Source organism: Perognathus longimembris, chromosome 16, assembly GCF_023159225.1.
Source record: "Perognathus longimembris pacificus isolate PPM17 chromosome 16, ASM2315922v1, whole genome shotgun sequence".
NCBI classification, from domain to species: domain Eukaryota; kingdom Metazoa; phylum Chordata; class Mammalia; order Rodentia; family Heteromyidae; genus Perognathus; species Perognathus longimembris.
In genome coordinates, this window is record NC_063176.1 from 19823149 (window position 1) to 19837301 (window position 14153).

Below are 14153 nucleotides of genomic sequence, written 5' to 3' on the forward strand. Positions count from 1 at the left end.
ACTAATACTTTTCTCCAAGTTCACTGAAAAGTATCTTAGCCAGTGCATAGATCTTGCCATTATACCCCTGCAAGAGTATCTAAGAAGATTCTCCATTGGAAGGGGAATTTGATAGGGACAATGTGCAGTTCCATCCTCTTCCTTCCCCAGAAAGGAAGATTGATCCCTACACTAAGGTGGACATGGCTCTCTATTCATTGATATTCCATTTTCCAACTAACTTTTGATTTTCATTAATTTTTCACCATAGGAATTATTTTTACCAAAATATCATAAAGAAAAGGAAAATTGTGTGTAATTCTACCATGTAAATAGAACCACTATTAATTTAACTGTATTTGTTTTCTTCATATGTACATCAACATACATACTTGTACACACACCTATGTGTGTATATTGGCATTACAGTTTTTATTATGAAATTAGCCTGTTGAAGTGTGCATTGTCTATGTATGGCATTGAGTACATCTGCATTGCTGTGCAGCCATCACCACTGTCCATTCCCAGAACTTTTTTACCATCCCGTTAAACAACTCCTCATTCTCACCAGCCTATAGTAACCATTGTTCTGTTTTCTAGCTCGTATATTTAACTTTCTGACTAGAGTGTATAAGCAGAGTCAGCAAATTTGTCCTTTTTGTGTTTGACTCACACCACTTGTGTCTTCAGTGTTCATCCATGTTCTTTGTTTTGTTTTGTTTTTTTTTCCCATTCCTGGTGCTTGAACTCAGGGCCTGAGCACTGTCCCTAGCTTCTTTTTGCTCAAGCATTCTATGTCTTGAGCCACAGTGCCACTTCTGGCTTTTTCTGTTTATGTGGTACTGAAGAAGCTGAAGAATTGAACCCAGGGCTTCATGCATGCTAGGCAAGCACTGTACCTCACTATTTTAAATTAGTTCTTCAGTGCAGGTACTTGAAATCGCCTAGTCTGCAAATTTACATATTCGTATCAAAGGGGCCCTATATGATATAAAAATTTTCTGGGCCTGGTCTTATCTAGATTCATATTCATGACCTAACCCTAGAAATTAAGCTTCTTCAGAATACTGGGGCCTTTGAAATCCAACAGTGGAGAGTGGTATTTCTTCATCTTTTCCAGACATAGTGCTTATCAGATGTAGTGATATACACACCCAGAACTTGGAAGGCCAGAGGCTAGAAAGGCAAGTGGATCACAAGTTCCAGGCTAGCCTGAGCTACATAACAAGACTTTGTCTTTAAAAAACAACAACAACAACAACAAAACAAAAACATCACTGAAGGTAGGGAAGTGTAGAAATCCCCCATTTCTTTTTGAATCCCTCCCACTTACAGAGTGGGAGAGACCAGCAGTATTGCTGGGGGAGCTGGCTGGAAAGAGAACCTCAGGACCAACACTTGATCTAATGAATTTGAATTTCAACTAATTTGGATTCACAACCTTCAGTAATTACGAAACAAGCACATTTGGTATAATACAGGAATATTAAATGTAACATATTGAGGGTTATCAGCTCGATGATATTAGTGAACTTCATTTATCAAATAGAAAAAAAAGAAACCTATACAAACCGTTCAGGCAGCAGTTTTAAGTAAAGGGCAAAATTTTCTCCTGAGAAAGATAGCACAATAAAAGCGTCATTTTTAAAAGTATATTACTGCCATAATACTCAATGTACATATGTGAAATGGAACGAGGAAACCTGGGAGGTGGAGGAGCAGTGATGGAAGGGACTGATCAAGATCCATTGTTCACATAAATGAACTTGTTAAATTGGAACCCCTTTGTAGAACTATTGAAGAGAAAGAGAGGGGTGAAAAACCAGTTAATTGGTGGACACCTGTAGTCTCTTAGCACCCTGGAAACTGAGGCAAGAAGATTGTAGGTTTGAGGCCTGCCTGGCTGGATTACATAGTGAGACTGTCTCATCAAAAAAAGAAAAAAAAGAACACACACGAGTTCACTCAAAGATGAATTACTTTAATTGGTTAGAAGATATTTTATATGACTTGTTTAAAAAGTAAGTTTTGGCCAGGATTGGTGGCTCAGACCTGTGTTCCTAGCTACTCAGGAGGCTGAGATCTGAGGGTCACAGTTCAAAGAAAGTCTGTGTGAATTTCATCTCCAATTAATCACCAAAAAGCTGGGAATGATACTATGTCTCAGAGTGGAAGAACACTAGTCTTTTTTTTTTTTTTGGCCAGTCCTGGGGTCTGGACTCAGGGCCTGAGCACTGTCCCTGGCTTCTTTTTGCTCAAGGCTAGCACTCTGCCACTTGAGCCACAGCGCCACTTCTGGCCATTTTCTGTATAAGTGGTGCTGGGGAATTGAACCCAGGGCCTCATGTATACGAGGCAAGCACTCTTGCCACTAGGCCATATCCCCAGCCCCAAGAACACTAGTCTTGAACACAAAAGCTCAGGGATGGTGTCCAGGCCCTGAGTTTAAGCCCCAGGACTGGCCACAAAAAAAAACCCAAAATAATAAAAAGTAAATTTTGTTCCCTCATAAAATTAGTTTGTTTCTGGAAGTTTATGGAGAAGAAAACAATTCTAAAATGAAAAGTAGAGTTTAGAATGTCTTCAGTAATATTACCTAAGTGACTTTTACATTTTGTCTACAGAAAATCAGTCTATCCAAGACCAGGCATTTATGTTGGAAGGTGAATTGGTTCTAAAACATATCTTTGGGGATCTTTGAATCATTGAATATAATTAATAAGTGGAGACTAACAATGCATGTGAGCTTCAGAGATGATGATGTCTTCAATCTGATCAGTATTTTTATTGCTTCTTAATTGAATCAAAATTTAGAACTGATTATGTTTGCAAAATGACACAAATAGATTAAATCATGAAAGTTGTCTTTTTTATACAAATATACAGACAATAGCCATAATAAGACTGTCCTAGATTTAGGTAAGATTAGAAGGTGATGGGAGAGATTTGAATGATTAATCAATGTAACCAGAAGTTTAAGAATTTGTTAAGCAGATATAGAAGATGCTTTAATAGTTTGTGATCAAGTGTTTTTTTGAGCTTTACTTGACTTTTTGTCTCCTAGAAAACTTGAAGGAAATTGATTCTGCTTTAAAAATCAAAATAAATGATTGCTTGATAGTTAAGGAGAATGTATTTTTCAGTTTCTGAAATGTTGTATATGAACCACGGTTTCTGTAGTTTGCCAAACAAATTTATTGTAACATAATGCATGTTAATCAAGTAAAAATATTGAAAGAAGGAGGGAAGGGGCTTGGGGAGGGGGGAAAGGTGGGAGAAAAATGAGGGAGGAGGTAGCAAGTTTGATAAGAAATGTACTCACTCACTGCCTTATATATGAAACAATAACCCCTCTGTACATCACTTTGACAACAAATTTTAAAATATTTGATTTATCAGAAGGAGGTGATTTTTTTGGTCTACTTCTACATATGAAAAAAATTCTTTTTGTTTTTTATTGTTACTATAAAGATAGTATACAGAGGGTTACAGTTATATAATTTGTATAATGAGTACATTTCTTTTTGGACAATGTCACTCCTAAAAAGTTTTCTTTTTAAAACAAATTTATTTAAAAAACTTTTTTTTATAACTATCTAGTTCCTTATAAAAACATCAAAATTTGTACTTGGTGAAATAAAAAAGTATGATTTAAAAATCCTTATTTCCAGCATGTTTTTTAAATTGGTATTAAAATATTTAATGAGTACAACTGATGTCTGTTTTTTTGCTTTGAGATAACAAAAGGCATTTTGTTTTTGATGAATTTGAAAGAAAATCTACAATAGTTTTAGTTGCTTTGGTTTTTGTTAAAAACTTTTTTTTTGGTCTTTTAATCTTTTTCTTTTTTTTTTCAGAGCTCAGGATGGAACTCAGGGCTTTGCATTTGCTGGGCAAATGCTTTTCCGTTGAGCTAAATCCCCAACCCCAGCAGTAGTGTTTTATATTTGTTGCCAGGCTAGAATTTTTTAATGGCATTTAAAAAAAATCTTAGTACAAATTTTAATGCCTTTCTTTTTTTACTTTATGAGTAGTTTGTAAGACAGTGATAAAAATTACTGAAGCTACCCTACGTAGCTCTGGTTTAATAGTGTTTCTACCATTTTTAGCATTTATGAATAAGATTTGCCTATGGTTGGTCTGTTCTGGGCAAGTAGGAGAATGCTACCATTTTTCTTTTGTATGTAGAAAAATGTCAGGAAACTTTTTTTTTTCCTAGTACAGCAAGTTATTTATTTTCTTGGATGCTAGAGACAAACATCTTTATTAAAGATACTACCAAAATTTTGGCCAAATTTCAAAACATATTTGTAAGTTGGGCACTGGTGGCTCATACCTGTATTGCTAGCTACTCAGGAGGCTGAGATCTGAGGACCAAGGTTTAAAGCCCAGGCAGGAAAGTCTGTGAGACTCTTTATCTCCAATTAATCACTAAAATAGCCCAAAATCGGGTTGTGATTCCCAAGGTAGAGATTCAAGTGGTAGAGCACTAGCCTTGAGCAAAAAAGCTCAGTAACAGCACCCAGGCCCTGAGGTCAAGCCCCAGGACTAGCACACACACAAAAAAGGAAACAGATTTGTAAACATAATGGCTTCCTTTTTCAACTGCTAATGCTTTGAAAAGACAACACAATTTGAATAACATTAATTCAAAATCCTTTTTCTTTTCTTTCTTTTTTTATGCCAGCCCTAGGTCTTGAACTCCACCTTGGTTTCTCTCCCTAAGCTTTTTTGCCCAAGGCTAGTGCTCTGCCCCTTGAGTTACAGTTCCACTTCCAGCTTTCTCACAGACTTTTCTGCCTGGGCTGACCCAGAGCCTCAGATCTCAGCCTTCTGAGTAGCTAGGATTACAGGAATGAGCCACCAGCTCCTGGCTTCAAAATCTTTATATTTTTAAGACTTAGAGAGAATACTATTCTGATCTTTGAAGATTCTTCAGTATGGACTTGACTTTTTTATTTTTTGGCCAGTCCTGGGGCTTGGACTCAGGGCCTGAGCACTGTCCTTGGCTTCTTTTTGCTCAAGGCTAGCACTCTGCCACTTGAGCCACAGCGCCACTTCTGGCCATTTTCTGCATATGTGGTGCTGGGGAATTGAACCCAGGGCCTCATGTATATGAGGCAAGCACTCTTGCCACTAGGCCATATCCCCAGCCCTGGACTTGACTTTTAATTCAATATGGTTCTTTTACTTTAAATAGATAAAATGTGTAGGTATCTTGCCTATTAAGTGAAGTCCTTGTCACTACTGGAGGTATGAGTTTGAGAATCTGTAGTTACATAGTGATTCCTATAACTTGAGTGGTAAAATCAGTGTTAAGGTGTAGACTTTCAACAAAATAGATGGATTCAATTTCATTTCCTTTCAGGATTCTAAAGGAGCGTATCCTCTATGATCTGTTCTAGGTCCTCAAAATGGTTGGAATGATCCTCCAGCTTTGAACAGAGTACCCAAGAAGAAGAAGGTATTGGAAAAGAGATGTTCAGCTAATGACTTGAAGATGTTATGTTAATTGGTAGCCAATTGGAGCAACTAGTAGGCGTAGCTTACTAGTTAATATATTTAAAGTATATTTCAACATGTTTCTTCTCATATATAGCAGTAAGAAAGTAGCAGGTAGTATATCAGAACCTTGCTGATGATAACAGTATAAATTTGTAAAGTCCTTTAAGAATGCAAGGTGTAAATTTGTAGTAGGCCTCTTTCAAACAGTAGGAAACAAAATAATCAGGCTTTACAAATGATTATTTTTTAGAAGTTACCTTGCTCTTTGGGTTCCAACAGTAATCATGACTCTAAGTGATTATATTTTGAACGTTTTATCTGTTGCATGTAATAATGATGAATAAATAGCCTTGAGCACTGTCTATCTGTCATTAACAGTGAAGAGCCATTTGAACACAAATAAGAATTCTCTTTGTACTCTTGAAATTATTCCTAATTATGCTTTTCCTCAAATATAGTAATGGAGGCCTATAAGGTAAAATTGGGAGACATTAAGAGAACAAGGATAGACAAGATATAGTTAGGAATAATGAGAAATTCAGTCTTTTACTCTAAAAGTATGGCAGAATTAACAAGTAATATCTGCTTAGTGATCTAAAAGTAATATTAGATCTTGGTGGCATTAACTGCATGCTCACACATGTAACAGTGCATCTGATTCATATATTGCTAAATACAGTTTCATAGACTTGACAGCCTCTTTGAGAAGTGCTTGGTTTGGGCTGCCCTTTCTTGATATATGAAAGGACAAGAGGGACAGAGAAACCTAGGTGTAAGTTCTCCACTCATTTTAGTCAGATTGGCTCTTCTTTTGTATTTTACTTTAGAGTTCTGCATAAAATTTCATTTGGAAAAATTGTCCTACTTTTTAATATTGACTATACTCTTAATACCCTTAATTATAAACTGAAGAAATGTTATCCATTTTATTCCTATTCATGGTTTCTTTTATTTTCCTCCTTTGAAAGATGCCTGAAAACTTCATGCCTCCTGTTCCTATCACATCGCCAATCATGAACCCTTTGAGTGATCCTCAGTCACAGATGCTGCAGCAGCAACCTTCAGCCCCAGTATCACTGTCAAGCCAAGCTTCCTTCCCACAGCCACATCTGGCAGGTGGCCAGACCTTCCCGGGCATGCAGCAGCCTCTTGGTCAGACAGGCATGCCACCAGCTTTCGCAAAACCCAATATCGAAGGTGCCCCAGGAGCGCCTATTGGAAATACCATTCAGGTAACAGTAAATCTGAGAAAGTGGAATGGGAAAATGACTGATTCAGTACTCTTTAATGTGTTAGCTTATGACTATACCATTAGTGCCTAAGTTTGGTTGAAGTTTAGACAGCCTAATGCCTTTTTTTAAAAGATAAATCATGTATGTCTATCATTTTGCAGTTAAATGACCTTATGTTGAGTCAGTACCCTTAATTTAGAGTAATCTCACATCTGGTGTTGGTAACCAAAAACCATTTTCAAAAATATTTTTCTTGGGGCTGGGAATATGGCCTAGTGGCAAGAGTGCTTGCCTCATATACATGAGGCCTTGGGTTCGATTCCCCAGCACCACATATATAGAAAATGGCCAGAAGTGGCGCTGTGGCTCAAGTGGCTGAGTGCTAGCCTTGAGCGGGAAGAAGCCAGGGACAGTGCTCAGGCCCTGAGTCCAAGGCCCAGGACTGGCAAAAAACAAAAACAAAAACAAAAAAAACCAACTTTGTGAGCAACAACATGTTGCCACAAGTGGAAAATTCACACCAGAAACAAAAAAAAAAAATGTTTTTCTCTTTAAAGTATTAAACTATAATGAAATACATCGTTGTATATGTATGTATGAAGCCCTGTAAGCTAATAGTGGAATGGAGTTACACATTTTTCTAATTTTTGACACAAGCAGATACTTGGCAAAATCCTTCATGTTGAAAATCTATATAATTTCTATATATTTCCAAATGAGACTTAGATTAGAGATATTTTGTTATTCATAAAGAGCTTGAATCAGTATCTAACAAGGCAATGAAAGAAACTACTGCTTAAGTAAAAAACTAGTTCTGTTTTTCTCTTTAACTTACTGAAGTGAGATTTGTAAAGATTACATATATCTATCTCAAAAATATGCTTTGCAGTTATGAGATAATTTGCCTAAGAAATTTCTAAATACTATAAGTTGCATTATAAAAACAAATATTTTGATGAAGGTAGGAAGATTTACATCTTTCCACACACACACACACAAAAAAAAGTTGTAAAGAGTGTTTTTGTTTGTGGTGGTTTACATGTTTCTGTTATTTGGGGAACCTCTCCAACCATCTAGATTTAGACTTTTCTCCTCATACTGTTCACATCTAGTCCAGAACTTCAGGTATCTTCCAAATGAATCTTGATCCTTCTTTCATACATGTTATTCTTTCTATCCTGGGATGCTTTTTCTTTCCCACATAATTAGCTCTTAATTGGAAAGATAAGTACCTTTCTGAAATATTCTCTGAAGGGAGCCTTTTTTTCCTTTAGTCAAATCCCAGTTGTTATGTCGTTTGGTTCCTCCAAGCATTAACTTACTACAGTCATCTTACAAATGTTTATAACATTTTAAAGGTGTTCTATTCCATTGGCCTATATAACAAACACTTCAAGGAGTGAGCTCATTTCTATGATGGCTATCCAGTAAGTTGCCAGAGCCTGGTACATAATTGCCTGACATTTTCTAAGTGAGTGAAAGAACAAACTACCAAATCACAATTCAGAAAATGTAATTGTTCCTTTTTGTTCTTCCACTTAAGTACTCAACAGTATCATGGTCTATCTTAACTTATGTCTTTATTTTGTAGTTTGGGTGTTAATGATAGTGTTCCATTCAAATCCCACAAAGAAGAATATTGAGAATAGTGGATAAACAAAAATGAGCCATCAGGGCTGGGAATATGGCCTAATGATAGAGTGCTTGCCTTGTATACATGAAGCCCTGGGTTCGATTCCTCAGCACCACATATATAGGAAAAGCAGAAGGGGCACTGTGGTTCAAGGGATAGAGTGCTAGCCTTGAGCAAAAAGAAGCCAGGGACAGTGGTCAGGCCCTGAGTCCCAAGCCCTAGCACTGGCAAAAAAAGAAAAAGAAAAAAAAAGAGCCATCAAAGCAGAGGATGGAATCAACTGTGTTTCCCAAGCCTTGTTTTATTTCCTTCCAGCACAGACTTACTTCCTGTCAGTTCTACACAATAACCAGTATTCCCGATCAATCAGTTACTTATATTCAGGCCTGCTTGTGAAAAATCCAATCTGTAGAATAAATACCCTATCTATAATGTCTTAGTTTCTTTTTCTTGTACAGTTTCAGGACATTGTACGTAAAATACTTCCGGGTCATATCTGATTCTTTTTATAATACAATTCTTCCAGCATGTACAGTCTTTGCCAACAGAAAAAATTACCAAGAAACCAATTCCAGATGAGCACCTCATTCTCAAGACCACATTTGAAGATCTTATACAGCGCTGCCTTTCTTCAGCCACAGATCCTGTATGTATTTTTTTCCTCACATTTTGCTTAATCCTTTGGAGAGCTCTTCTATAATTATTGCTTATGATCATACAATATACATTTCTTACAAGTAATAAAACTAGCACTTACATAATTATACATAGGAATGTATTTATATTTTATATAGACATATCTAATAGAATAATCTGACAAAATTAAGGTGAAGAACAATTATGTGACACTTAAAGTCAGAGCCAGTATTTCAACTCAGTCTGACTCTAGATTTCATACCCCTAAACCAAGTTATACCGCCTCTTATTAGCAGACTGTTTTTTTTCCCCCCTATAAATAGAATGTAATAGTGGTATTCAGGAATTCCAGGAAGTTGCGCTGTGGCTCAAGTGGTAGAGTACTAACCTTGAGCTGAGGAGCTCAGGGACAGCACCCAGGCCCAGACTTCAAACCCATGACCAACAATAACAACAAAAAAAGAATTCCAATTTGAGGCTTATTTCTGATCTTACATTGAACCATTTGAAAATAGTCATCTTTGACTTTTGCAAAGACTCTAAAAATAGTTAGATACTGGAGTCAATACACTGTCACAACAGTATCTTTTCTGGATAAGACTTTGTCCCCAGCGTAGCATATAGCAGACATTTAATAAAATGGTATCATATCTAACTAAGGCTATTGTGTGTTGTAGATAACTAAGTTGAGCACTTTGTACTTTTAAAACTTAATTTTAGTTTTAGAATAGTTTATTTCACTATACTTCCAGTTCTAGGATTAAGATGGAAAAGGGAACAAAAAGGATTTTTCTTAGTTTGCTTTTGAAAATGTCTATGTATTAGCAATGATAAAAATTCTACAGAGCTAGTCTGTTTTAAGTGAAGTTCTGTTTTGGTCACTTGTCTACTTGAAGAAGGGAGCTTTTGGAATTTGTTGTTTCATCAGACATTTAGTATTAATACATAGAGTCTTCGGCTGGTCTCTTGGAAACTTTCTGTAGGGCTGGTGTTAGAGCTCAGGGGACAAGGATTCTCTGTAGTGAAAGTGGCAGGAAACCAGAAAACAGAAACCTTAATACCTGGCATTCCTGGAGTGAGGGAAACAACAGACAAAGAGCTACAGAATAAAGTTGATAGCCAAGTATTCATCCCCTTGTACACAGACATAGGCATTCCAAAGTAATAATAAGAATATGGCAGAACTCCATGGCCCAGCTTTATCAAATTTTGTTGAGTTTAACCCCTCTGAATGATCAATTTGCTGAGTCAATTTTGCTGAGTCTTACTGAGTGCCCAGGAGTCCTGGGCAGAAAAGAATCATAAAGAACAAAGTTCTTTTAATGAGCAGCTCATTTCCCTAGCCACCCAAATCCTGTGGGGTAGGGTTTTGTAGGTGGGTAGCTTTGAACAGGGACTGTAGGATCCCTTCCAAAGGTGTGTTTCAACCAGTAGTTTGAAATATTTTTACAAAACGGGTTATTCCTATTTTCATTTTAGTTGTATATTTAGTTTGTAATATAACCCTCAATGGATATTTTTTCCTCAAACACACTAGGAACACTTGAGCATCAGAAACTTTTACTTGATGTTGTTCCTGCCTAGAACTCATTTCCCACATACCTGCATTGCTCACCTGTCCAGTAGTCATCAGGCCTTCCTTTATCTCCAACACTTCTAGCCCACTTTTCCTTTTAGCACTAATCACCATCCTATACTGTTTACTTCGTATCTTTCCTTACTCATTAGAACATGTCTTCTAAGATACTTTGACTTTGTCCCTAGCACAGCACACAATAAGTATTAAAGGAAAGAAAATGCCTTAATTTAAGAACATTTTCTTCACAGTAATTTTTTGTTTTTGGGTGTTGGATGTTGATCCTAGAGCCTTGCATGCACTAAACAAGTACTCTGCTACTGAGCTAGACCACTAAAGATCAACTCATTTTTCTTTCTTGCTGCTTTAAAGGCATGAGAAAGGTTAGGAGTGATGGCTCAAGTGGTCGAGCACCTGTCTACAATAAGCATGAGACCCTGAGTTAAAACCCCAGTATCACCCTCCAAAAAGTGAGTTATGAGAAGAGGCGAGATTAAACATACTGAACAAATGTTTCTAAATGTTTAAGTAGTATTTTTTTAAAGTTAAAACAAGATTTCATTGGTCACCTAGATATTTGCCTTCTACCACCCATAGTCTGTGGTAACTGAACTTGGACCTTCTTTTCTATGGTACAGTGCTGCCTGTAGAGGCCTATGTACATAGTGTAATTGTACATATACACCCTCTACTTAGCGTACTGAAAGGAAGTCTTGTCCTCTACCTTCCCACTACCCTACTTTGAAAGATCACTGATAGCCATTCAAACTACTTGTTCAAGCTTTCTTGGTCATAGTTGTCTGTACTTGTTTTGATAAAATGAAGCCACTTAGTATCTTCAGTGTAAGTTCTAGTAAAATGAGATAGGGCAAGTTCTTTGGATTAAAGTTAGTATTCATATGTGACATCTGTTTTTTCCTTTCTTGCAGCAAACCAAGAGGAAGCTTGATGATGCCAGTAAACGTTTGGAGTTTCTGTATGATAAACTTAGGGAACAGACAGTAAGTTTGGGAGGACAGAAACATTTCCAATATTATTATTATTCCTAGTTGCTAGCACTGTCATTCATTGTGATTGAGGGGTAAAATTTTTATACAGTTACAGAATGAGCTTTTTTGCCTTTAATTATTTAAATCCTTGGGGATGTTAGGAGAGAGAAAAAAATGAACCCTTCTTGTAACAAAGTTTAGAAACACTAGCCTGCTTATCCTATCCCTAAAATAACTGACATTCTGCTGCTGATTTTTATATGTCCCATGGACCAGAAAATCAGAGACGTAAGTAGGCACTTTGTTGTCTAGAAAAGAAATCTATCATTATTCTCATAGTCCAAGACTAAGGTCATTTTCTCCTGGAACAGCCATGTTTTAAAGGCAAAGCCAAATGTACTCTCCGGATGAGTAGGTATGTTCTGTGACTGTGGAGATAGCTTATCTACAGCAAGTCACTGTACTCACTGTTCTGTCTCCACCCATCCATTCCTGTCTAGAACTGCTTTATTAATGAGAGCATTATGATGGGAGAGACAAAGAAGAGAAAAAGAACTAGCACTTTTTCTATTTTTATATTTTAGCATTCCTCTACTCCATTCCCCATTCCTAGTCCCACCAGCTAAAAATAACCATTTCTTTTGTGAGAACCAAGCCAAAGAAAGTGATGCACAAGTGGATGGGATATGGCCCCACCACAGATCCAAAGTAAAGTCATCTGTCTGTATTATAGACATGTATGCCAAGTAATACATAAAAGAAGATCTTTTGAGTTTTTTGGTTTTAAGATATGACAGAGCTAGGTACAGTTGCATTCACTCCCAGCTACTCAGAAGGTTGAGGCAGCTGGATCAGAGATTGCTTGGGCACCATTACTGAATATGATAAAATTATACAAATTAGTTAAGTGGGCTGGGTTTATGGCTCAGTGTGGTAGGATGGTTACCTCACATGCACTGGGTTTGATCCTCAACTCTTCAAAAAACAGAAAAGGACAGAGGGGCAGGGCCTGCTACAATAGAGATTTTTTAAATATAGTAAAGGAAAACTGGTTAAATGTTGATAAATTAACTGTGTGGTTGCACCTGTTTCTGTACTAATAGAAGTGGATAGAAGTGTAATGATTTTAAGAATTTTTAATAGCATTTATTTATATAAGAAAATTTGCTGAAAGTCTGAGGCTCGGTCTAAAATAGTTGAAGAATTAAAGCTCTTAATTGGAAAGGTGGTAGCATTTCAGCATTTTGGCTTGTTTGCTTTTCTTTAAGAAAATGCCTAATTTGTTATTACATTTATAAGTAACGCCCTTACATACATCACTGTGTCATAGTCTGCTGTGATCCAAGAAACTATTTCTAGAAATGCTAAATGGTTCATACATGTTTTAAATGTTTATTTCATGCTACTCTTTAAATATCCAAGTTGAATAGTTAAAGGATGTCATGGGAAATATTCCTTTCGTTTAACTCATTTGGTCCCACCTTTATTTCAGCTTTCACCAACAATCATCAACGGTTTACACAACATTGCAAGAAGCATTGAAACGCGAAACTACTCGGAAGGATTGACCATCCATACCCACATCGTTAGCACCAGCAACTTCAGTGAGACCTCTGCTTTCATGCCAGTTCTCAAAGTTGTTCTGACCCAGGCCAATAAGCTGGGGGTCTGAAAGAATAGCTCCATTCTCGACTGATCTTGCCATTTTTCCAAAGAAACATGTTTAGGGAAAAACAAAAATGTAAGACATGGACCAGTCCTCATTAGCATGTTTCCATAGTGGCCAGTCAGGGGCATTAACATTACTTCTGCAGATATACTCATCTTAGACCTGCTCAAAACCCTGGTGCTTTCTTTTATTTTAATCTCTTGTTGACCATGATCCTACTTTGCAAATAGTGTATTCCTGGATTACACAAGGTGTGGTTTCCTGATGTATTCTGAGAGAATGTGGTTTTTAAAACCTCAGTATACTTTTTTTTTTTAGAAAAGCTGCATCTGGTTATGCATAAAGCAGAGATAAAACTAAATTTCTTTTATGTCCTCCCTACTTTCCTCATGTCAATCAGAATTAAAGTGTGTAATCCTCTTGCAGTGTCTTTAAAAAAGTCTTTAAAAAAGAAAAAAACTGGCTGAGCCAGGCGCCAGTGGCTCAGGCTTGTAATCCTAGCTACTCAGGAGGCTGAGATCTGAGGATCGTGGTTGGAAGCCAGTCTGGCAGGAATGTATGTGAGACTGTTACCTCCAGTTACCAAAAAGCCAGAAGTAGAGCTGTGGTTCAAGTAGTAGAGTGCTAGCCTCAAGCACAAAAAGCTCAGGGACAACACCCATGCCCTGAGTTGAAGCCCCAGGACAGCACCAAAAGAAAGGTGGGGGGGGGGGTGGAGGTATACTCTGTGACACAGTGATTACTTGGCATGAGTGAGGTCCTGGGTCCCATTGCCAGCCTTGCAGAGAATAAAAAGAAAGAAATGGCAATTTTTACTCTTAATCCCTTTGTTAAATTCCAGCAATTCATTTAATCTGTATTTCATGTGTTTTAGTCTCCCTGATCCTGGGCAAATAACTACATCTGGAAATTGCAACAGGTCTTAGCAAATATT

At 37.1% G+C, this 14153-nt stretch overlaps 1 protein-coding gene across 28 annotated transcripts in view; it reads left to right on the forward strand.

Moving 5' to 3' along the window:
* Sec31a (SEC31 homolog A, COPII coat complex component) overlaps positions 1-13639 on the forward strand; it is a 69884-nt gene extending 56245 nt beyond the window's left edge. For 18 of the 28 annotated variants that reach the window (XM_048364575.1, XM_048364579.1, XM_048364582.1 and 15 more), the window contains 5 exons: positions 5385-5443; positions 6453-6716; positions 8876-8995; positions 11491-11562; positions 13043-13639. In XM_048364575.1, the coding sequence (XP_048220532.1) occupies positions 5385-5443; positions 6453-6716; positions 8876-8995; positions 11491-11562; positions 13043-13222 (695 nt within the window). In that variant the 3' untranslated portion in view covers positions 13223-13639. Of the gene's footprint in view, positions 1-2603; positions 2643-5384; positions 5444-6452; positions 6717-8875; positions 8996-11490; positions 11563-13042 lie in introns of all 28 variants that reach the window. The other 10 variants (XM_048364577.1, XM_048364578.1, XM_048364576.1 and 7 more) reach the window with 1 other exon arrangement.
* Positions 13640-14153: the final 514 nt, after the last annotated feature.